The sequence below is a fragment of the Notolepis coatsorum genome (genome assembly GCF_963971535.1).
Source record: "Notolepis coatsorum genome assembly, chromosome: 2".
NCBI lineage: Eukaryota > Metazoa > Chordata > Actinopteri > Aulopiformes > Paralepididae > Notolepis > Notolepis coatsorum.
This window is the reverse complement of record NC_140166.1, coordinates 160,187,773-160,214,619: the sequence shown is the minus strand read 5'-3', so window position 1 is coordinate 160,214,619 and position 26,847 is coordinate 160,187,773. Positions and strand designations below refer to the sequence as shown.

Below are 26,847 nucleotides of genomic sequence, written 5' to 3'. Positions count from 1 at the left end.
GATCTGCTGCTTGCGTTTCACAGCAAGCTCCGATCCGGCTGTAATTTAGGTGAAAAAGGTCTTACCGTGAGCCCGTGGGATACCCCCCAGCATTTCCCTGTTATCGATCGGCATCTGGTAGATCGATATGTCCATTGGCTGATGATAAATCCCATTATTCCATGGTCAAATCTGCGATTCGAAACGTGATCCACAGTACATTGTGCTGGTTCAGGATCCGGCTACAATGATACTCCATTGGAAGAAGAAAAAAAAGTTTTACATTCGCCCACAGGGCATACTGTAGTGGAGCGATGGCGCCCCTATGAGGATCTGGCCGGTATTGCATGTTCTCGATTCCACAGACGAGGGTAGATCTGCAGAGCCGGTCGGGGATCTTGAGCCGGTTATTAATATGGAATAAAACAATAACAACTTGCCACGGCTATATGCGTGCCTCTGGTCCACAATGCATGGCACCGAAACCCGTATATATACGTGGCTGGTCCCCATTGTGTTAACATGGGGATATGTGGCTGTGTTTGCAGGCCTAAAGCTATATTATATATTATAGCTATGGATCTAATAATATAGTCGATTGTCATTGAGTTTCTTCCGGTCAAGATACATTTCCGTTTTATACCGTCGTAAATATGAGTGTAGTTTCAGGGTGGTCTGGTGTCATTTCCAAAATGACAGACACCAAGCCACATCGTTTCAAATGGAGTGCAATAGCGGCCGCAAGGTGTTAGGCGGCGGTATTGGACTTTTGAGATCTCAGACCCATCCCCAGTAATAACACAGGCTGTCGGCAAAAACCCGACTATACTCTGGTTTTCGGGGGTCCTGGCGCTCAACGTTCGGCGAGTTAACCCTAGATCTTAGATCCTAATATGAAAAACGATGTGATTTAATGTTCTATGTCTTACCTTGACTTTGTCTATTTTACTGCTATCTATTTTATGCTTTACGTCTGCACTTTATGCATTGCTCTTGATCTGCCAATGTTGTGCTCATTTTATGCCTGTCTTTTTGTACTGCTGTGAAGCACTTTGAGCTGCAATTCTTGTATGAAAGGTGCTATACAAACAGTGTATTATTATTATTATTATTATTATTATTATTATTATTATTATTATTATTATTATTATTATTATTATTATTATTATTATTATTATTATTATTATTATTATTATTATTATTATTATTATTATTATTATTATTATTATTATTATTATTATTATTATAAATTATTATAGTTTGCTTCATTAATTAAAGGGTGTGAATTTAAGTGTTCTCTATTGCCGTTTGTCCGCTTGTTAAGCCTTTTCTTTATCATAAATCGATCAATAGAGACCATATTAGATCCCCAATTATCATATCATGGGGTATCATTGGAAAGCCACACTCATTGACTACAACCCTGTGCAAGGACTTTTGAGCTCGCCAAATGATTGACGGAGCTAGAGCCCCAGGAGTCGGGGGTGGTAATGTGTACTTTTGCGTACTTTGGGGCACGCCTCACATATTGGCATGTAACTCGAGAACCGCTGAACGGAATTTGTCACCTGAAAGGGCGATCGACAGGCAACAAATAGGGCTTTAATTCAATCTATATATTGTATTAAAAGAAATGCACACCCGAGCCACTAGAGGTCGGCAAAGAATCGTCCACATGTGGGCCCTTGGATGTTAAGAGGTCAATGTTTTTAAATATTTTTTTGTAGCCAAGAGTAAAGACCATAACCCTATCAAAAACAGTAGTCAAAGTGTATATTTTAATTTTTACCGATGTTTTATGTTTTATCGGAAATACAAATGTATCGGAAAATGCTAATTATCGTAAAAAACGCAAGAAATGACTAAATCCAGATTCAACCCTGCCATTGGAAAGAGGAGCATTTCCCCTATCCATAGATGTATGATTTGGCCATAATAAGGTCAAGGTCAAGTTCAAGGTCAAATATGAATTTATAATTAAAGTTGATTATCATTAATTACTGTATCTACAAATCCTTCTGTTTAATCATCTTCCCGCAGTTCATTTGCTTAGATTTTTTGTACACATGATCTCAATAAGGTGGTGAATGAGCTCAGTGAGCATTTTCTCGTGCCCCGCATACATTTTTGATCATCATCATCAAAGTCATAAATCATAATTAATCATAATTAATTTATTCATTACAATTTACTCAGCCTAGTAACAGACACAATATTTCTGACACTGGAAATACATACCCCCAGGTCCCTAGATGTTCCTAGATACCAAGAACATGCAAATTGACCTTGCAGAAGTGGAGCAATCTTCCATTTACTTAGGCATGTACCTTTTAGGCGAAAACGGTCTACAGATTAACAGGTTATGGTGGTGGTATAAGTTAAAGGTTGTGGTGTCGAAGTTAAAAAAATCTATCTGGGCTAAGCCCCGGATCTCCTACAATCCTAAATCCGCCCCTGGTGTAAAGTACTTGAGTAATTGTACTTTGTTACAATACTTAACTACTGTTTTGGGGGATTTCTACTTTACTCAAGTATTATTAGGTTTGTATACTTGTACTTTTACTCAATTACATTTCAGAGAAAAAAATACCTACTTTTTACTCCTTACATTTAAAATGCAGACCTACAAAGTACAAATCTTGCAGGTCCAACCATTTTAATTAGTATATTTGTTTCTCTGGCCAAACTAATGTTAACATTAGGCTCAGGTCTTTTAATGTGTGTGGGGAAATGTTGTTCATGTTCTATCAGGCAGTGGTGGCAAGTGTGCTCCTCTATGCCGCTGTCTGCTGGGGTGGCAATACCACGGCCAGGGATACCAGGCGGCTGGATAAGCTGGTGAAAAAGGCTGGCTCAGTGGTGGGGAGGAGACTGGACCCACTGGGGACGGTGGTGGAGAGCCGCACGCAGAGCAAGCTGCTGGCCATTATGGACAATACCAACCACCCTCTCCACCACACCCTGGTGGGGCAGAGCAGCAGTCGCAGAGGACGGCTAATCTCCCTGCACTCACGGACTGAGCGGCATAGGAGGTCCTTTGTCCCCACTGCCATCAGACTGTACAACAGCGTAATATAGTGCGGGGGACCTTGACCTCTGACCCACACACCTGTTTTTACACCTGTTTTATACACCTGCTTTTATCTCATCACGCTCTTATTGATATTGATAGATATGATTTAATTAAATTTTACCATGTGCTTATTTTTTATTCATGATGCAGACAACGTGAAACAACTGAATGAGAACTGTCAATGTCTGTATACTGTGTGAGCTGCGAGATACCCTGAATTTCCCCAAGGGGATTAATAAAGTATCTATCTATCATTATTAATCCTGCGGCCGCGCTTTATTTAAGAACAGCCAATCAAATCCCCATCAATGGAAAATGAACCCGCCCATACCCATGCTGATTGGTCCTTGTGCAAGACTAGAAAGCGCAGATCTTTGATTAAACACCTGCTATCAGAAGAATAGAAAGTCAGAAAAAAAATTTACTTTCACTTTTTAGTACTTAAGTACATTTACAAGTAGAAACGTTTTGACTTTTACTCAAGTGCGTTTTTAGCCAGATACTTTTACTTGAGTACGATTTTGAGACGGTACCCATACTTTCACTTAAGTATAATTTCTGGGTAATTTTTACATCATGTGATGGTTATATTTTATTTGGTCTTTTGTGTGGACCCCAGGAAGAATAGTTGTTTCTAAGGAAATGGCTAATGGGGATCCTAAATAACCATGAATATGAACATGCACATGAACATGAACATGAACATGAACATCAAACTTAAATATGAATGTACATTGCTAGACTTATTATTTTAGGACACAGAGTCACTCGCGGTGACGTACGCAGTCCTATGTTGTGAGACAGTGATATTTGGAGCTGCGTAAGTGTGTGAAGTCCTGTCTTTGTGATATTTCCGTCAGACGTACATCATCCACTGCCTCCAAACGCATCCTTGTCTGGGATTTCTCTTGTCGGAAGATGCTTTTCTAAGATAGCTAAGCCCTCTGCCCCGGGCTATTGTTGAAAGTGAATTCTATTCATCATAACCGCCAGCCATTAACCGGAGGCATGTAACATAGGCTATTATTTTGGCCCCGAGATAAGCCTGTGTTATATCCCACCACGTCCGGGGACATTACTGTGGAGTGAGGCTGAGGCCACGGTAATGGAGTATTGTATTACTGAATGACGCCTGGATCTAGTCTAGAATAACTATTATGTATTGACTTTGGATGGATGCATATACTCTGTATGATAGCATGTACAATATATATATATATATATATATATATATATATATATATATATATATATATATATATATATATATATATATATATATCCATATTTATCTGAATACACCTGCATATAAACCTTCTATATACCTATACACCTGCATATAACCCATACATCTCTGTATGATAGCATGCACAATAATGCTTTGTACTTTGAATTTATTCGTACCGTATGTGTATATATATATATATATATATATCCACATCTGTCTGTAGATACCCACTGTAAAGGCAATCCTACGAACCACAGTTGCCTTGAGGCTCCAGGTAATGCATTGTTAGTCAGACACGCTCCGAATTGCAGTCCAAAAGAAAAGATGACGCTGATCCGATGTACTTTGTCAAAACAAACAGGATTTATTGGAAAGCAAATCACAACAGCCCCAATAGCTGCCTACCACTATAAAACAAGCAAAAGGGTTTTGTAAATGAACGTAAACTGTCAATCAAGTGCGAATTAAGTGCAAATTAAGTGCACATTAAGTGCGGTCAAAAACTATATGGTACCGCTCTACCTGGGCCTACCTGAACTCTAAACTACCTGCCATGTTATAGGAGTGGTTAGGGGGAATGTGGGAAAAAGGGGGAGTTGACCAGGTAAGCATCTTGGAATTCATTATGACATATATTAATAAACACAAAGCACGAATACCATAATAAACTATATGTCTAATGGGGCAATAAAGATACAATTTATCATCATAGGATTTGGCTCCTACACCCACACATAATCCTTTTACATACCCTTTTACTATATCTATATCTGTATATATCCCTTGCCTACTCTTACTAGTTACACTGCTGGCCAGTATGACTACTACCATACAGTCTTCATACCTGTATCACTGTACATATTAATATTACAACTCTGTACATACATCTGATTAGCACTACACTCAGTAGTACTAATTTATATATTTTATACCCAGTTTAACCACCTACATTTTATATTGTATATTGCTATTGCACTTTACTGTTACATTTACACTGGCTGGAAGCCCAACTTACTTTCATTTGTACTGTGCAAAATGTTACTATTTTAAATGTTTCTACTCATGAGAGACGTGTGTTGCGGTCGGCCGATTGATTTTATTCGGTAAAGGACCAAAGTACTTGAGTAATTGTACTTCGTTACAATACTTAAGTACTGTTTTGGGGGATTTGTACTTTACTTGAGTATTATTAGGTTTCACTACCACACCACAGAAGGTTAACCTTTCACTACCACACTACAGAAGGTTAACATTTCACTACCACACTACAGGTTAACCTTTCACTACTACACTACAGAAGTTTAACCTTTCACTACCACACTACAGAAGGTTAACCCTTTCACTACCACACTACAGACGGTTAACCTTTCACTACCACACTACAGAAGGTTAACCTTTCACTACCACACCAAAGAAGGTTAACCTTTCACTACCACACTACAGAAGGTTAACCCTTTCACTACCATACTACAGAAGGTTAACCCTTTCACTACCACACTACAGACGGTTAACACTTTCACTACCACACTACAGAAGGTTAACCTTTCACTACCACACTACAGAAGGTTAACCTTTCACTACCACACTACAGACGGTTAACCTCCTCCTATAACTCCTCCAAAGCATGACTTTGACTATACAGATAGTTATTTGTTCATAACTTGTCACCAGAGCGCCTTTTTTCACATTTTCCCCTGGAGAGGGAGAGCTTCTCTGTACTGAGTTGCATGTGTGATGTCAGCAATAGGTCGAACTTATCATGGTCCCGTATGTGGTAACTTGACACCTTCAGCTTCAGAAAGAAAGCATGTCTTGAACTATAAGCTGGAATTCTTGGTAAACATCAATGGGTACTTGTGTGGCCAATTTGCATATTCATAGATCCTTGCATCTCAATGAGGGTAACAGTGTAGAGATGCTGCTGAGCCATTTTCAGTAGTTTATTGAACAGTTTGGTGGGGGAAAACAAATTATACAAATTGTTATTCAATATAGAACCAGGGTTCAAAATAGATCTGGAGACGGTCTTTAACATCATCTTCTCGATCAGAATGACTCATTACCCGTTGCTATCCCCCTTGATTCCCACTGGTGTCACTCAAAGCCCTATAAATAACAATAAAAACATCCAAATGCCAAATTATCTCTTGAACGATAAAGCAAGTATTGGGTTTCAGAGTAATTACAGTATTCTATATTTAACCCGGTACAGTGTCCTCAGTCATCCTTACCTTGCTGTGGATGTGGATGATGGAGCTTTATGCCTGACAGCTGAGAAGGCCCTTTGGGTTTATTGGGTACCGTGCCAGGCCCCTGGGCTAGACACTTAGACAGGCTGGGTCAGGTTTTTCCGGGGGGTGGGGTGGTAAAAAATGCTGGCGCCGGTCCATAGGGTACACTTTGTTAAACAGCCCATTTTCAACACCTCCAATTTGAGACATGCGGGACGTTTCTTGGGGGGCAGCGTGACGCGTCGAGTGAAAAGTGCCGGACCTCGACTTTAACGACATATATACACTATATACATTTACACTGTAAAAACTGAGCTAATCTGTAAAAGATTAGCTAAAAACTGAGCTAAAATGAGCTACTCAGCTCATTTCATTCAACTAAAACTGTGTAAAATGCAATTCATAAATGGTTAAAATTCATTGAATTGAGCTCAATTCGATTTCAAACGGCACATAGTCTTTTTTATTATGTATATTATTTAACCCCAATCCCAGTTTTACAGTGTATGCGCGTTTCTCAGTTTATTCCCTCTCCTGATTCTACGTGACCCTTGGGGGGGGGTTGTCGTAAATCTCCAGTTGCCCCCCCCCCCCCCCCCACATGTCCCCTCTCTCTATTCTGCTGTTACCTTCGCTGTGTGGTCGGTGTCGACGGCGTCACCTGTTGCCGTGTGTTGCTGCCATGTTCTGAGCTTCACGTCGTGTCAACAGCAGGCCCTATATCAGGAGCCTGTCCGGCTCGTGTTAGACCGTGGGCCACGGCTTGAGAACACACTCTGGTCTAGATCTGTACGTCACACTCAATCAAAGATCAATCGGAGGCTTTTTTCCTCTGTCTTTGGCATCGGGTGGAAAACATTGTGCTTTCAAAAGTCACTGCTTTCAAAAGACGGGTTTCCCATCTGTTCACATTTCTGAGATTAAGAATAAGGTTTTTCAGCTGACACCTGTGTTATGTAGGCTAAGGTTTAAGAAGTACTGTATAGGCCTACATCTCATCTGGACAGAAAATGAAAGTCATCACTAGAGCTCTGCAATAATGGTCAAAATATCACATCATGAATTCACCTTCATTTTTACTGTATACCAGTATTTGATAGTATTTGCCTTTCCAGTACAAATTAGAATGTGATTGGACTTTCCCCCCCCTTTTTATGTATTTTCCTTGTAAATTATTAAAGGAAATTAAATGAAAATACTGTATGTAGCTACTGATGACTTGTAAAAAGACATACCTTTGCTCCATCACATTACATCTTAAAATATGGTAGGCTATAGCGTTACCTACTAGTCCTAACCATCACCCAGCTTGTCAACCTTTGAACCCTGTTTGAACGTCAGCGAGGATGGAATTTGTGTTGGCTTAAAATGAGAGCTGTAGGAACTGGGACACCCTATTTATTTATTTTTATCTTATATACAGTAAGAGAGTTTAACCCGGAGGCAGGTAGATGCAGTGGAGCAATTACTTAAGGCGAGACAGTACCCCCGAAAAGCCTTTTTGCTTTCTTTCGACGATATTGAGATTTTGTTACATTTTATACCAAAACTAGGCGAAAATCTAATCCCTTCTGGAAAAAGTTTCGTTTTGAATGTATCAACAAAATTAAACCCAATTTTTGAATCAGGCATTATCCATGTTGGTGATTCGTGTCTTGACAATATATGGAAATGTGTGCATATTTAATGAGGACGTGCCTCATTTGCATATATACACATACAATTCAGAAAACTTGCAATATATTTTTTCTTAGTTTATATGTACAATACATAACAAACTGGGAAAGTTTCATAGTGATATCTATAAAAAAAAAATTGCCTATTAGGGGGTACTGTCTCACCTTAAAGGTGCTGTAAGTGGTCTAAATGTTAAAACAATAGCTCTACACTCTGACCGCCATCACTGATATAGATTGTCTGGTCAGTAACGTGGGTCTCCCAGTCCCTCCGCTCTGCAGTAAACAGAAAATACATTTCCTGGTATCCTGTTTCCACTTTATCCAACAGGGAGAGAGAACTCCACACTGCAAAAAAATGCTCTGACAAAAATAAGAAATTAAAACTAGTTTTAAGCAAAATGTGTCATTGAAACAAGGAAAATAGTCTACCAGTGCAGTAAGCTAATTTGGCTTGGCAAGGTTTCTTGAAATAAGTACAAATATCTAGGGTCCTCTCTCCTGATTGGATGGAAGTGGGAGGGATACCAGGACATTTATTTTCTGTTTACTGCAGAGTGGAGGGACTGGAGACCTAAGTTACTGACCAAACACTCTATCAGTTGTGGCTGATGGAATGTAGAGCTACAGTACTTAACACTTATTCTAACCAAAAAATACAACTTACTTTAACTTTAATGTCCTGCTGACACATCCGCTGGGAGAAAAAAACAAGTTGCTTGTGAGAACCGCTTGGCATTTGAGAAGGGTAAAAAATACCGGCAATGTGTAGTATGTTTAACGGGGGTCTTGCGGGGGTTAATAACGTCTTGGTGGCCTTGCACACGCTTGCACCTGTCACCCTATATCTTATGGTAGAGCGGAACCACCGTTAAACCATTTGCATCCATTATTTGAACGTTCTGTTGAGGTTTTCGAACGCGGGTGTTCGAGTGTTTGCTGGGACGTCATCATCGGGGAGTAAAATTGCATAGGCTATCTATGTTCAATTATATTATCTATTACTTAGATCAGGGGTTCTCAAACTTTTTTATACCACAACCCCATTTTATTTAGGATTTCTTTTGGCGACCCCACATATCACGTAATTTCAATGTGGAAATAAGGAATAAATAAAACCACACCTTGTTGAACTTGATCATGCATATGTATTAGACAATTCAATTACAGCACAATGTTATCAATGAAATGAATGAATATTATCAAAAAAAGCAATGAAATTGTTTCTGTATACTATACACATTTTTAAAACAAGGCATATTTAGCCAAAATATGTCTTCAGAACATTAAAAAAATAAATGCTGTGAGACCTTGTAGTCCCAGATTCAACGTATTGAGGCTCCGCAACTATACCTGTGGAGATGTGTAAATCCTAAACGTTCGGCAGCCCTCATATGTGCCGTCACGCACGCTCGCGCACATTGCGCTCCGCGATTATACCTGCGCAGGATGTAGTGAGATGTGTATTGGAATACTTTGTGGCCTCCGTTGACTAAGGGGCGAGACATGGCAAATACACACAGCTGCCAGGTGGAAAACTCGATCTGAGTTGGGCTCGTCGGATTTTCGCTTGATCTTTTTTTTTGGCCAATGTGCTGTCACCTACCCGCGACCCCACTTTGGGTTGCAACCCGTAGTTTGAGAACCGCTGACTTAGATCATGGTGGATTCAGTCTGAGCTTTGTCTAATTGCAGTGTGTTTGTTATTCATGTTTTTCTTTTTACGTGTTTTGTCAATGTATGGTGATGAGTGTGAATGTATATTTGTATGTTGTCACCATGTAAGTTATTGGACCTCAGGACAAATAGCTGCTGCTATGCAAAAGCTAATGGGAATCTTAATAAAATAAACAAACAAAAATGTAATCTTGGAACCGTCTTCTTGCGTTGAAGAAGACATACACACAGCAGAAGTCTATACCTCTGCTGCTCGAGATTGACCGCCCTGTTTTCGCCGATCGCCTGTATATATACGTGGACGTACAGTATATTCCCTGGTGTCCGTCCACGGGTGAAGCTATTTTATTTAGTTTTCTTTCTGGTCGGTTGTCACCGGCTCATGTTTCAATCACGAATTCTCAGGATTCTAACACTAAACGCTGAAAGGACTTTGAGGTGTCTCAAATGTCGATCCTCTGAAGCTCCAGCCGACCCTTTACCCCGCCCCCCCCCCCCCCCCCCCACCCGACACCCCCTCAACTCCCCACCGCACACCCAAGCCATTGGACCTTATCACTGGCCACTCTCCAGCTGACGTCCACGGGGGCTGCTCTGTTATTTGGAGGACCCCTTGCAACGCTATTCTTATAACTGTCCCTGGTGCCGGTGAAGGGAGAAGCCTGCTACTGTAGATGTTCTTCCTGTATCCCTGCCATGCTGCTGCTGCTGCCGCCTGTGGCTTCGTCTCCTAACGTGGTTTTCGCTGCCATTTCTCCAATTGAGCCCCGGGTGGAACTCTTGTCACTGAATGACGAGAAGACCCTGTGACTACTGGTGTCCCGGCCCCCGGGATCGACTGACGCTCTGCGGTGAAGAGAAGTAAGAAGGAAGGAAGACTTTGTACCTTTTTGTTTTATGAGGGAGGAAGAACATCAAAGTCTGGGCTTTGACCGGCCGCCGACCGACGTCTATACGCTGACTACCGCGCCACCGAAAAACAGTCATGAGTTCCAGTTTGGTCAACTCTCTGGCTAGGGTCTATGACCCCAACCCTCTGCACGGTCAGAAGACGGGAGGGAGAAAGCTGTCCCCTCCTACTGGACAGGACAAACCCACCCGCGCCGCCGTGCCGTCGTCGGAAGCCCTCCGCTCCGTGGAGTGCCGCATGGACACCTTGAGTCTCCAGATGGACAGCCTCCTCGGCATGCAGGACACCGTGCTCTCCCGGCTGGACGGCCTGTCGCAGGACCTGGGGGGCGTGGGCCGGGACCTGGCCTCCGTGCGGGACAAGGTCCGGGGCGCCGGACAGGGGTCAGAGGTGGAGGTGGTGGCGGTGGCGTGCCGGGAGCTGAGCGGCGCGGTGGGGGAAGCCGGCGAGCGGATGGAGTGTCAGGGACGCAGGTTGGAGGGGGTGGAGAAGCTGATGGAGGGAATGCAGCAGGTGATCAGCTTCATCGGGGAGGTTGTGAAGAACTCTCGGCTGGTGGAGCTGCTGTTTAAAGGGCCCGGCCACAGGGCCAGCAAGGCCCACAGGAAGGTGAGTGGTCTTACCTCAGGTGTTGTTTAAAGGGCGTGGCCACAGGGCCAGCAAGGCCCACAGGAAGGTGAGTGGTCTTACCTCAGGTGTTGTTTAAAGGGCGTGGCCACAGGGCCAGCAAGGCCCACAGGAAGGTGAGTGGTCTTACCTCAGGTGTTGTTTAAAGGGCGTGGCCACAGGGCCAGCAAGGCCCACAGGAAGGTGAGTGGTCTTACCTCAGGTGTTGTTTAAAGGGCGTGGCCACAGGGCCAGCAAGGCCCACAGGAAGGTGAGTGGTCTTACCTCAGGTGTTGTTTAAAGGGTGTGGCCACAGGGCCAGCAAGGCCCACAGGAAGGTGAGTGGTATTACCTATTAATACCAGAGCTGCTCACCATCACTCACTAGATGGTCAATCCTCCTTCCAATTCCCTGCTCCCAGCAGTTGGAACAAGATGCAAAATACTTTGAAAATGGACAAATTGATCCCTCCTCACCACTTTTAAGGAGTTGTTTACACACACCTGCAACTGTCACCGAGCCTTTTAACTGTAATTTGACTGTTCTGCAGGGACGTGCACAGGACTTTAGAGGGGCAGGTGCTCAAAGGCAGAAAAAGGCACTATACCTGTGTGTGTTATAACCGAGCGCGCGTAGCGCACAATCCCTTTTCGGGCGGGGGGGCCCCCTTTTTATGTTTTTTGGGGGATTTTGGTGATCAAATATTGAATATTGAACTATAATAATCAGTGCAGGAGCTCACTTATCCTTGAAAGACACTTGTATCACTGACTTAAAAGGCCCATACATCTCCATAAATGTTCAGGGGGGAGGGAATAAGTGCTTACCCTACAGACCCCAGGAAGTGCTGTATATTCTGTATTGTTTAATATAAATGCATTTTTTATTCCAATCCCGATTTGTATTTGAGATTCCCAAATCCCAACGGACTTGACTTCTTCGTGTCCCTCAATGAGTGTAATGCAGCATTCAACTGTATGCGCCACAGCGGTTTCTATCATCATCATCATCACCACCCACGATATGCATAAAATATATAGGTCCGCGGAGAGGCACGCTGAGGAGGCCGTGCAAACTGCAATGGAATATGGGGCATCTCTCTCTCTTTACCTAATATTTTGATTCTATCCTGACATTTTTCTGTTGGAAGGGCAGTCTATAAAAAAAAACGTTTTTTAATTTGATTTCTTTTAAAAGGGTACTTTTTGATGAGGCTCAAAAAGGCAGGTGCTCAAGCACCCCTTGGGCTCTATGTGTGCACATGCCTGCTGTTCTGCTTCATGTATTACATACATTGTCGTTTTATTTGGTTGTTTGTCTGATGTTACGTCTGTGACGTATGTATCGTCTGTCTCTTTTATATTTTATTGAATTTATTTATTTTGGTCCCCTTTCCCCGTTACCCTACGAGATACCCTTTTGTCCTCTCGTCAGGCCGTCGTTGTAGATACGAATTTGTTCTTAATTGAGCTGCCTGGTTATGAGATAAAGGCAGGGGTGTAAAAAGTACCCAGAAATTATACTTAAGTGAAAGTATGGGTACCGTCTCAAAATCATACTCAAGTAAAAGTCAGAGTATCTGGCTAAAAACACACTTGAGTAAAATTCAAAAAGTTTCTACTTTTAAATGTATTTAAGCACTAAAAAGTAAAAGTAAAAACTTTTTTTCTGACTGTCTATTCTTCTGATAGCAGGTGTTTAATCAAAGATCCCCACTTTCTAGTCTTGCACAAGGACCAATCAGCACGGGTATGGGCAGGTTCATTTTCCATTGATGGGGATTTGATTGGCTGTGTTTAAATAAAGCGTGGCCGCAGGATTAATAACGTTAACGTTAGTTCGACCAGAGAAACAAATATACTAATTAAAATAGTTGGACCTGCGAGATTTGTACTTTGTACTTTGTAGTAGGGCTGGACGGTATGGTCTAAAATTTATATCACGGTATCATTTGAAGCATAGACGGTAACGGTATATATCGCGGTATATTAATTTATCTTAAAATGGCTAACGTTAGCCCGTTGCTGCGCTAAAGCAAGTCTCCTCTAGTCCTCTCAGCCTCCTTAGCCAAATTGAAATGCCCAAACTATATGACAAGGTCCGTGAGCAAGTGGAGAAAAACTCAGTACAATTAAACACTATGCAACGACCACTGCAAACGTTGAGTGAATCGTCAAGTAACGTTAACGTCATTGCTACTGCTGTGACTAACTGCTCTAGTCTACCAGTCACAAGGTATGAAGGTTTAATCAAAATCCATACCGTAGCGCAAATTCATACCGTTTATACCGTATACCGTTTATACCGTCCACCCCTACTTTGTAGGTATGCCTTTTAAAATGTAAGGACATTTACATTTCTTTTCTCTGACATGTAATTGAGTAAAATTACAAGTATACAAACCTAATAATACTTGAGTAAAGTACAAATCCCCCAAAACAGTACTTAAGTATTGTAACAAAGTACAATTACTCAAGTACTTTACACCCCTGGATAAAGGTTCAATAAATGAATAAAATAAAATTACTCCAGGCTGGTAGAGCTGCTGGCCACGGGACCAGGAAGGCTATTGTGGGAGAAAAGGTTTTTACATGTAACCAAGAAAAAGAAAAGTAAAAGAAGGGAAGACCTGACGGTGTTACCAGTAGTGTCTTTTACACTCTATTCTTAGAAGCAAAGCACCTCTACCATCTGCAATGTCACCAACTCACTCAGTCAGCAATTCGCTCACTCACTGTATTCACTCACACTCACAGGCAGTGCACTTTGTGGAGTGTGTGTGTGCGTGTGTGTGTGCGTGTGTGTGTGTGTGTGTGTGTGTGTGTGTGTGTGTGTGTGTGTGTGTGTGTGTGTGTGTGTGTGTGTGTGTGTGTGTGTGTGTGTGTGTGTGTGTGTGTGTGTGTGTGTGTGTGTGTGTGTGTGTGTGTGTGTGTGTGTGTGTGTGTGTGTGTGTGTGTGGATATTGTGCATTTGTCTATGCCTGGGCCATCTCTGTCATGATGTGCTCTGTCCTTGTGTCCATGACTGTATTGTGCCCTGTATCCCTATCTTATGTCCTACTACATGTGCTTTTGTTTGTGTTTTTATTCTAATGTTATTTATCTCGCTTATATTCTGTTTGTATTGCTAACCCTTTTTTAGGATTTTAGCCTGTACCTTCTGGCAGGGGGACTACCAATGGAAATTAGCCTTTTGGCCAAATTTTTTTTGCATTTAAGTTTTTTTTTTAATGTTTATTAATGTACGCTGTCCCCCTTGAACAAATAAAGTAAACCTAAACCTAAACCTATAAGCAGCAGTTAGTGTCGCCATCTGTGACAGTGTGTCCTCACTTCACCGGCGTCTCTCTCTCCACAAACTGATGAGCAATTAGCCCCAGTGTTTACGCACGAGAACTCAGGCTTCTGATAGAAAACATACGGCAGTCACTGTTAACATTCAATGGCTGCAACGCTCCCCTATTAAAAAACACAGTGACACACCATGGTGGAGTTGCAGCCACATTGTGTGGCCTGGAGGTATTTACTGCGCTCCAGAATGCCGCCGTTTACTTTCTATGTATAGACTCAGTATCTGTGCCTATTGTGGCCATCTGCTGGTTCTTCCACTGCACCAGGAGCGAAATGAGTTTGACTGCATGGCTGGTTTGTTTATTTGTTTATTGTATGCATCCCCATTAGTCTACACACCCATGGGTGTAAGACTATTCTTCCTGGGGTCCGAACACATAACTTACAACATTGGAGTTATAAAAAAAAAAAACAATAAGAACATAAGAAACACGTTAGCTAAATTATCAATATCTTCAAAATCTCAACACAAAAAGGCTCCAACCACAAATACAATACTAACTAAATAAATCAATAACTGTATTTATTCATAACAGCGTAGAAGTACATTTGTTGGTGATAATCATTATCTTCACAGGTATACAATTCCAGTATGCAACAGCTCTATACATTACGGTTCTCTTAAGTGCATTTGTTCTTGGTAGAGTTAGAGTAAAATGAAGACCCACACAGACGGGTGAAGAGCTATTTTCCTTAGGAGGTGTGAGCGTGCACTGGATGTGCATGTGTACGTGTGTGTGTGTGTGTGTGTGTGTGTGTGTGTGTGTGTGTGTGTGTGCGTGTGTGCGTGTGTGTGTGTGTGTGTGTGTGTGTGTGTGTGTGTGTGTGTGTGTGTGTGCAAGTCATATATTATATGTTGTTTACAGTCTCCTGACTCAGCAGTTCTCGCAGGGCATGTGTGGGCGTGAGAGGCAGGGGGCGGTAGGTTAAACATCCATAATGTCTGATTTATTACACAGCAGACCTCCTGAAGTCACACAGCTTTACGCCTCTCCTCCACCCACCACCACACAACCCCTCGTAACATAAGATGAGAATTAAGATGAGATAAGATATGATTGAAGATATACGATGAGATGAGATATGATGTAAGATAAGACAAGATAATGTTTAAGATACGATGTGATACGATTTAAGATAAGATAAGATTTGATTTAAGGCAAGATAAGATAAGATACAATTTAAAGGGGAACTATCTTATAAATGGCCTTTTTGAGTGTTTAGCATTGTTTCCTAGCTATGTGAACTTATATTAATATGATCTATGTCTCAAAATTCTCATATTGGCGCATTCTTCCAATTCTCCTCTCACAATATTCACCCTCACTGAACTGAGTCGTTTGAAAATGTGCCTATATGTGATGTCATATAGTCACTGCTGCATGTTAATGTTGAGATAGACGACGACGAAGCGCAGTGGTTTAGGAGCCGCCCTGCAGCCCAGGCTCAAAACAGCTCGAAATCTTGAGGTAGAAAAATGCTGTTTTTGAGGACTTGATTAGAAATACAAAACAATGAATAAAAAAAATATATATATTACAGAGGTGTTCCAGAGACTCACAGGAATTGTGTAAAAGTGCCCAAATAGTGAAAGAAATAGTAAAATAGTTCCCCTTTAAGGTAAGATAAGATACAATTTAAGATATGGTAAAATAATATAAGATAAGATTTAAGATAAGATAATATATGATTTGAGGTAAGATAAGTTAAGATACGATTTAACATAAGATAAGATACGATCACAACACTTAAAGCCTTACAGTACCATGAGTACATACTGTACATACACACATAATACATTTCAATGAGCTAATTTCACTTGCAAAAACACAAAAAAAGATATAGCGGTGAAAAACAATCTGAGTCAGGTAATCATGAGCCCGTAATTCCAATAGCGTATTCTGCCTGTTGTTTTGACAATTTTGGTTTTCAAAGTGGCATTTTCTATAGGTTTAAACATGGAGGTGAACGGGGCACTTCTGCATCCGTACCTTACATCGCATCAAGCTCGACTGACACGGCGGGCAAATAGAGCAACACTGTCTTTTTACCATGAGAACGCAGTATGAGCTTATAGGCCGGGGAGGTGTAGTCTGACGTCACTGGTTGTTCCACCCGTATAGGGATTTAATTGGGAAAATCGATTATTGGCTATTGTAACAATTCTGCCGCATGGAAATTGAACATTTGTGCACAAAATGAGTTCCCTTCTATCACTAACATTATTGTTTAAGCATTTTTGGTTGAAATAAAATGTGGCGATTTTCTTTTATGATTAATTGCGAATATTTTCATGTTGAGCTATAGATTGTGGATGAATAAGCACAGAAAGGTACACCATGCAAATGTTAATGCTTTATTTGTTTTAAACGAGACGATTTAGAAATATGGGGAAATGCATTGTGTTCCACAGAGGGTGGAACACGGAAAACGGCAATGACGTAACCACTACACCTCCCTATTAGGACATCCATTTAGATTTGTTCTGACCACAGTCTGGGCTGTAGTGTGTCTCTAGAGTTCTCTTATTTTATTATGCGTATGCAGTATATTGTGTGTATTTTGTCTGTATAATGTTGTGGGGTATTTTCTTACTGGCGCTGGGGATACTTGATTATTCAGCGAGGATACTCCAGGATGTAGAGGAATGCATGGACACACAAGGCACAAGACACATTGGGGGTGATGTGGGGGGGTGCTCTGGCCATCCTAGGGGAAGCGGTAGCGCCCTCAAGCCCGCTGGGCTATGCGTTGGTAAAAGTCTTTCTGGTGACGGATGGAATCTGTCCAGGATAACACACACAGACTTATGGGTGCAGCCCAGGAGGTAGAGCCGTCTGGTAATCGGAAGGTTCCCGGGTTCGATTCCGGCTCCTTCCGGAAGCGCGTCTATAAGTGTCCTTGAGCAAGACACTTAAAACACTCTAACTGCTCTTGATGAGAGTGAATGGGTGAATTTGAGGCACGTGTTTTAAAGCGCTTTGGATATGCAGCCCATTTACCATTTACGGCAATAAACACCATCATCTCTTTGTATGTATGGACTGAAACACGCTACTGCTATTGCCATTGGTGACTACAAATGTCCCCACCTTCCATGCTCTGCTGAGGAACCTGATGTTTAAACGTATACATGTGTTGTTTATTAGAGTCAAACGAACTCTACGAAGTGATACAAGGTACTCCTCTGATTTGTGGAAACATTGGAACCGATGCCTTTATGTATTTTAATGTATTTTAATCTATGTTGTTGGCCTTGTTTCTTTTATTGTATTATTGTTGTTGTTTTGTATATGTGTAATATGGACCTTGAGTCTGAAATAAAGTCTTCATCATCATTGGAAATATGAGGCTGCTGTGATCATCAGACGTGGTTACATAATGCCTGTGTGACAAGCTCCAACGAATGGCTTTCACAGACCCTCTTGGCCGTGAGGATGAATCCCTGGGAATGCGAGGCCTCGATGCAAATATTCAGTAACGTGGTTCACATATAGACTCAAATACCCAATACCTCAACTCAGCCAAGCTGTGCATTTTGTGAACCTTGAGTTCTACGCCGTTCTCTCATCACCTAACAGGAGACATTTCAGTAATTTCCAACGTATACAACTCAAACACACATATAAATAAATATTAAATGAATATTCGTGCCATTATTATTATTATTATTATTATTATTATTAGCTTATTACACCTACCCTTTTTACATGAGTTATTTTGTACAGATCCCTTAAAATGTATACAATGAAAACATATATGCATTTTTATAAAAAATGCTCAAATCCATTTACACACTAGTAGTATTCATACCACAGTTATATATTTGTTAATCATCTTATTTCTATATATATACAAAAATATATACAGTATATGTATTTATTTAATTTATTATTTGATTTTTTTGTATTACACATAAAACAAATACAAATAAAAATAAACTATTCCACAAATTAACTCCTTTACATATTTGTTTGCATTTGTTCTATAATCTTTGTTTTCGTAAACATCCAAATTCCTCTTAGTTCATACCGACTTCTGGATACAGTCTGGAAGCCTCTTATTTATTTATTTTACATTAATTGTGCAGTTTTGGGAAATTTGCTTATTTGCCATCTACCCTGGAGTTAGACAAGAAGATACATACCTTTTGTCTTCTCTGTGCATGCAGTAGGAGTAGGAAGACGCGCACCGTTAGCCTAGCTTAGCGTCAGTCACTGGAAGTAAGTTCCTCCATTAGCCTAGTCTTCCTGCACAGAGAAGAAAAAGGTATGTATCTTCTTGTCTAACTCCAGGGTAGATGGCAAATAAGCTAATTTCCCAAAATGTTGGAGTGTTCCTTTAAAGTCCAACCAAATCACAACATTTGAGAGCATGTGAGTTGGCCTTGTTTCTTTTGTTATTGTATTGTGTTGTTTTGTATATGGACCTTGAGTCTGAAATAAAGTTTTCATCATCATCATCATCATCATCATCATCATCATCATCATCATCATCATCATCATCATCATCATCATCATCATCATTTACAATAATAGTTGGTTCACGATAACCAGCTCTGTTTACAATTCTCATAGCTCTTTTCTGCAGTGGCACAGAGAGGGTCGAAGGAGGGCTTGAGCTCTTTTTTCTTTTTTTCTCATATGAAGACGGAAATGTATACTACTATCCACGAAGTAATATACCAATATCAACTTAGAGTGTACCCCGCATACCCCCCCCCCCCCCCCCCTTGAACCCCTGCCCCCTGTCTGCGTAGACCCCTGCTTCTCTGTTGTATAAAAAGTTGGCATGTGTTTTGTCATGAAAAAGACGCCTCCCGCCTTCTCTTTATCATTGTCTGATTATTTTCCTATTTTCTACTCCTCAGCTGAAGGACAACAAAGGGAAAGATGGGAAGGACAAAGCCAAACTCAACCTCAAAGGCCTGAAAGCCCAGAAGAAGAGAAAGCCCCCAGATACAGAGGGTAACTTACACAGATATGATTATATATATATATGATTAAAGGTGCTATAGATACAAAATGTATACATTTATTAAGATCCACAGAGCTTTTAGAAAGGTGCAGTATAAAAGTATTTATCAGCCCCCCAAATTATTTTGATTGATTCATGAATTTATCATTTTAAATAATTTATGTTGTTGTTTACACTACTTACCATTTCCCTATGTGGAATGCACCTGTTTGGATAAATTACATGCTGGTGTTCTAGTGCGACATCTAATGGCTGAATGTTATCTATAGCACCTTTAATATTCAGAATTACAATTGTTGCTACATTATGGGATTATTCACAATCACATGGACATTGCAAATAGTCAGAAAACGTTTTAGGAATTGACTCCCATGCATTTCTGACATTTTATAATGGTTTTTGTGAGAAGTGGGTTTTGAACACAGCCCAATCGCTGAACACAGAAGAGGAGAATGGAGCGTTTCAAGGGGTTTTAATGGTATTTCCCAAGCAGACAAGTATTACATCAGGAATGTGCAATAGACAGGGGTTAGAATGTTCTTGGGGGGTGAGGACAGGTGCACTGACTGCACTCCCAGTGCAGCTGGGGGCAGAAGACACAGGTCTGTGTCGGGAGAGAGAGCAAGAGCACTCCTTGTGCAGCACGAGATGTCCAGGCAGGAAGGTGCACTGGAACGGGGGTCCTGGGCACAAGAGAAACAGAATAGAGCAAGGAATAATCACAAGAGCAGGTTAGCAGGGCTTCAGGCCGAGACGTCGTACCTAGGTAGTGATACTAACACCACGACGACTTCTGGTCAGCGTCGTCCGGTAGAAGTAGGGTCTTCATCAACGGGGGATGGGATACAGCTGTGAGGAGTGAGGTGCCTGACAGCGTGTGAATCAGGGGGATGAAGTGCAGCTGGGCTGAGTGACGGGAAGTGAAGGGATGCTGGCTATATAAGGGCGTGAGGCTTCCGTGGTGGAAGGGAGGATGAGGAGGAGTGCGTGGTGGATGGAAAGGAGGATGAAGAGGAGTGCATGGTGGATGGAAAGAAGGGAGGATGGAGAGGAGTGTGTGGTGAATGTGAGGGGAAAAGGAGGGGGAGTGAAGTACGCTCGTGCTGTGACTATGACAGTTTTGCTCCGTCCCAGGAACATGATCAGGGGCGTCAATTTGGTATGGCAAGGTATGGCACTCGCCATACATTGGCAAATAAAAATGTAAAAAAAAAAAAAAAAAAAAAAAACATTTTTTTTCTTTTTTTTATATATATTTTTTTTAATAATTTTTTAAACAAACACATAAACATAAACATGACAACATAAAATTAGATATACAAGCATTAATTAACAGTGCACATCCAATGAAATTACCATTTAAATAAATGTAATATACAAGGTATACACCCAATACTTGCTATCTAATACCCTATACTCGCTCGCTCCCCCCCCCCGGGCCCCCCCCCCTTGGATAATCCATCCAATTATTTACAATTTTTTATGTTGATTTAGAATTCGAATGTCAACATTATGAACAAAGCTTCGAACTATTCGGTACAGCCCTAGCATGTTTTGATATTGTGAATTATCTCACTTTTACTAGGTGACTTTTACTGTGACTAACTGAAATATGCCCAAAAAAAAGGAAAATGGACATAGGGACGTTTTTTTATCAAAGGGCAGCAGAGACAAGTGATACAGGGACACAGGTAAGGTCTGGCTTAGTGATTATAACAGTGCAGTTCAGCATTCAGTAACCCATACTTTTTGTGAATGTGTTTTTGATACTACATTCTGTTGAACACACACCTCAAAACCGTACCTAAGGAAAATGTTCTCAATTGCAAGAAAAGTAATAGACAGTTATGATATTACATTCTGCATAATTCGTATGCAAAATATTGTGGTTCCCTGCTTTAGTCTGTTGACACATTTCTATACTAAAAATGCTTGTGTAGTCCTGTGTCATACCTAAATGTCATATAACTGAATTGTATAGAAACAACTCACCAAAAGTGACTATTGCACAACTGATTTGACAATACCTCGCCATACCTTGCCTTTTACTGAAATGACGCCACTGAACATGATACATTCTCTACATCTGGACAACAGTGAAGGATGATTACATTAACCCTTTCACTACGACAACACACAGAAGGTTAACCCTTTCACTGTCACACGACAGCAGGTTAACCCTTTCACTGCCACACTACAGAAGGTTAACCGGGTAACCGTCGGTAGTGTGATAGTAAAGGGTTAACCTTCTGTAGTGTGGCAGTGAAAGGGTTAACCTGCTGTCGTGTCGCAGTGAAAGGGTTAACCGTTTGGTAGTGTGGCAGTGAACGGGGCATTTTGTAAATGTTTTACCCAAATCCTAAAATATGCAAAATGCAAGTAAAATACGAGATACGTTTCTTCTGGGACACTCATATATATTGTATACTCGTATTATATATTATATTATATTATATTATTATATATTATTATAATATATAATATTATATATATATATATATATATATATATATATATATATATATATATATATATATATATATATATATATATATTAGGGATGTCCGATATTATCGGCCGACCGATATTATCGGCCGATATCGGCAGTAAAATGTGATATCGGAAAATATCGGTATCGGTAAAAAAAATAATTTCTTTTTTTTTTTTTTTTTTTTACATTTATTTAACCTTTATTTACCCAAGCAAGCAAGTAAGAACCAATTCTTATTTTATTTATTGTCAAAAGTATGCATGTTGGTTTAATTCAACAACAAGAGATATGTAATGTTAATTTTTACTTTTTTAATTATCATATTTTGCACAGATAATGCTTACATTTAGAAAGCCTTTTGAATGCATCCAGTGAAATTATTAATTACCTGAAATTATTCCGTTTTTTTGGGGGGAAACCCTGCATATATCGGTATCGGTTGATATCGGTATCGGTATCGGTATCGAAATTAAGAGTTGGACAATATCGGAATATCGGTATCGGTAAAAAAGCCAATATCGAGCATCCCTAATATATATATATATATAATTTTATATTATATAATATATCATTAATATTATAATATTAATTGTTAATATATATAATATATATTATTATATTATATATATATATATATATATATATATATATATATATATATATATATATATATATATAAACTAAAAGGAGAAAACCTTCAAGGGAAAGAAGGGACCGCACACTCCACAGGACTCGTTTTTGCTTATTTATTGTTTGCACAACGCGTTTCGCTGTCGCTTCCTCAGGTGCTATATATATATATATATATATACACGTGTATACTCAATCATATTATATTATATGATATAAATATATAAGATGCTGTCTGCTCTGTTTGTCCCTCCTCAGACACCACCTCCCTGAGTGAATCTGTGCTCCAGGAGCAGGTAGGGAGGCTCAACAGGCAGAATGCCGAGCGCTCCCATGGCAACGCTTCGGCCGAGGCTCGTCCGGGGGAGAGTTCGGGAGAAGGACCAAGGGAGGCGGTGGAGTTAATCCTGGATGAACCGGAGGATCCGGAGGAGGAAGAGGAGGAGGAAGAACAGAAGGCTGACGAGGAGGAAGAGGAGGACCAGGGGGTCACCCTCGAGGACTCTGAGCCTGAGGTCGAGGAGGAGGAAGATGAAGGAGAGATACAGATAAAAGAGGTTGCTCCGGAGCCGGTCGGGGACGTGGACGAAGCCCCTGCAGAGCCAGTCGGGGACATGGAGAAAGAAGAGGAGGAGATGATAGAGGAACAACATCTGTCAGAACCCCAGCAGGTTCTCAGTGGCGTCCCAGACATTGCCAGTCAGATCTGTGAGACCGGTCTTCCACCAGAGGACAGGTACTTAGTCAATAACACTGAGGGTGTTTTCACCCGGGTACAATTGTGACTAGCTTTCACACTAGTAATGTTTTTCTGTACCCTCGAGTACCGCTTAACCCTTTCACTGCCGCACTACCAAACGGTTAACCCTTTCACTGCGACAATACACAGCAGGTTAACCCTTTCACTGCCACACAACAGCAGGTTAACCCTTTCACTGCCACACTACATAAGGTTAACCCTTTACTATAACCGTCGGCAGTGTGATAGTAAAGGGTTAACCTTCTGTAGTGTGGCAGTGAAAGGGTTAATGGGCGAACCGCACACCGGAACCGTACTCGAGACCACTGGTACGCGGTACACAGTGTTCACACACTAATCAGACCAACTGGACTTTGGGGTCAAGTGTACTCCGATCCGGGCCAGGGTTCCTACAGTGTGAAAGCCCCCTTACTGTAGTTACATGTACTTCCTAAGTTACTCATTCAATTCCAAAATTGACCAGTTGTGTTTTACTTGTTATACACAAAACACAATACAGTAACAATAACAATACCTCACAATGCCACAATAATAATAACAACAATGACATTAGCAATAACAAAATAATAAACACAGAACATAACATAAAAAAATCTACTTATAGGCCTACTATTACAGACACCACAATAGACACCACAAAAGACAATTCCTCCCCCACTCCCACCCCCTACCCCCCCCCCCCCACCCCCCCACCCCCCCCCCCTCCCCCCCAGGACCCCCGGACCCCCCAGGACCAACACCCGACCCCGCTCCGCCGCTAGATTGTGGCCTTTACTCTCTCTGCCGCTGAGACCCAAAGTCCAATGCCGGCCTGTCCAACCCCAATCACCCGTCCAGTAGAGATTTCCATATAAATTATATCCAACAGTGTCAGATACCAATTAATCATTGTGAGCCTCTCAGGTTTTTTCGTACATTTTATTTTAAGGAAACCAATGAACATCACTATGCTGGTTAGTTAACCTACCAAAGTGGCTGGTAGAAGGAACCACCATATATTTGTTTCATGTCCTGCTCATAGCTTATGGTATATATATATATATATATATATATATCACCATTCTAAAAGTTCTCATCTCCTGTGATATTATATTTACTGTATATATCATATTGGATATTGTTTTAAAGGAACACAGTTATTTGCCATCTTCCCCAGAGTCAGGCGAGAAGCCTGATATCAATTCCATGGTTCCATGGTGCCATGGTGCATCACTTTTGAAGTTGTTGGAAATTGTATTTATTCACTTTTGACAGAGCTAGGCTAGCTGCTCCCTACTGCTTCCTGTCCTTGTGCTAAGCTAGGCTAGCATGCACCTGGACCCTCTCTCTGGGGGGCTACTGGACACACACAGAGACAAAACTCGATCTCTTTGTCCGACTACGGGCAAGATGGCAAATTAGTGTATTTCTCCAAATTAAGGCTGAGACGATATGCCATTTGGAAGAATCGATAAATCGGGAATTTTTTTTATTATTATTTTGCATGTAAAAAGAAAAGTTTATAATTATAATAAAGAAAAATAAATATTATTTAACGTTAGTTTGTGTGTATGTGTGTGTGTGTGTGTGTGTGTGTGTGTGTGTGTGTGTGTGTGTGTGTGTGTGTGTGTGTGTGTGTGTGTGTGTGTGTGTGTGTGTCACATGCACTCACTGTAGTTTTTGCAATGCTGTAGTTGGCCCACGAAGCACACACACACGAACTAACGTTAAATAATTTTTTTCTTCTTTTTTAAGAAAAAACGATTACTTTTATTTATTTATATTTTTTTTTACACATGCAAACAACTCGTATCGATTTCACGCAGTTATCGATAATTATCGATAGATCGATAAGTGGTCTCAGCCTTGCTCCAAATGTTAAGAATGTTCCTTTGAAATAACTTGACGTTTTGGGTGTGCGCTCGCTGTAGCTCCGAGGAGGTCAGCGAGGTGGCGGGCAGCAGCAAGCGCCGCGTCATGGAGGAAGACCTGGTGACGGAGGACCTCAAAAAGAGCCGTGTGGAGGAGAGGAAAGAGGAGGAGGAGGAGGAGCGAGGAGGAGGAGGAGTGGGAGCAGAGCCACAGGTCGCCCAAGCAGACGAAGGAAAGGTGGAAGAGGAAAGGACGGAGGGAGAGCCAACGGTGAAGGAATACATCATCGGTAAGACAAAATGTTCCAGTGGTGTCTGAATGGAGGCAACAACACAGTCTCATCAGAAAATGTAAATAAAGTACTAATCGACCAAAGGAAAAAAAAGTACATAATGTATACCTAATATATTTAAGTCTTGTTTGGCAAAAGTCCAAAACAAACGCCGCGACCAGGAATTGAACCAACAATGCTCTCACCACTGGACTAAGCCACCCACCCTAATACAAACACAGCAATACTACACTGTAAAAACTGAGCGTCATCTGGTAATTTTTTTAACTATCAGCTGATTGTATTCAACCAAAACTGTGTAAAATAAATGGTTCAAATTCATTGAATTCAGCTCAATTCGATTTCAAACGGCACATAGTATTTTTTTTTATTATGTATATGTTACTAATAATTATTTTATAAATATTAATTAACCCCAATCCCAGTTTTTACAGTGTATGATGATGGTTTATTTTAACATTAATGGTTATGGTTAAGATAGAAAGTTAGGGTTAGGGTTAAGGTTAGTGTGTCTTGGTAGTCTTGAGGTAAAGACACTTGCCTCCCTTGCGAGAGTTCCGGCTTCGTTCCCCAGTAGGGGAGCTCGAATGTTTTCTGAAACCTTTAAGTAAAAATGGCATGTGCAATAATATGTATTTATTTGTAATACGTACACATTGTACATTTTCATGAATATGTCAATATATTACTTAAGGCTATAACATAATGTGCAATATGTATCCTTTTCCGGTGGTTGTTTCAGTACTTTCTTTACATGTTTTGAGTGAGATAAGGCTAGTAATGATTCAATACAGCAGCAGCCCACAGCAGAGGTTCTTCTAAACTTAAACTAAAACCTTAAAACCTGAACGGGAAATTAATGGAGACGGTATGAAGATAGAAGCGAAATAAATATCAGTCTAGTATCCAAAACCCTTAATAAGTCAGATCCATGCAGGCTCTTATGGAGATCTAGTTCATTTTAGTTTGGAGAGACTGGTGATGTTTCCAAAACCTCATTTTCTAAAGATTGAAAAGTTGGAGCGATATGTAAACCTGTTGGGAAGAGAGAGGTTGTGTACTTTTTAGTCTGAAAAACAATATATTATGCAGTCCTTCATCTGAAGGCTTCAAAG

The 26,847-nt window shown here is 40.8% G+C and overlaps 1 protein-coding gene across 1 annotated transcript in view; it reads left to right on the top strand.

The window, feature by feature from the left end:
- Positions 1-10,849: 10,849 nt before the first annotated feature.
- Positions 10,850-26,847, top strand: part of mylk4b (myosin light chain kinase family, member 4b) — a gene marked incomplete at both ends in the record, with an annotated part of 40,672 nt that continues 24,674 nt past the window's right edge. Inside the window, 5 exons of the mRNA XM_084308363.1 lie at positions 10,850-11,383; positions 11,483-11,517; positions 19,544-19,698; positions 23,088-23,565; positions 25,500-25,612. Coding sequence (XP_084164489.1) covers positions 10,850-11,383; positions 11,483-11,517; positions 19,544-19,698; positions 23,088-23,565; positions 25,500-25,612 — 1,315 coding nt within the window. The remainder of the gene's footprint in view (positions 11,384-11,482; positions 11,518-19,543; positions 19,699-23,087; positions 23,566-25,499; positions 25,613-26,847) is intronic.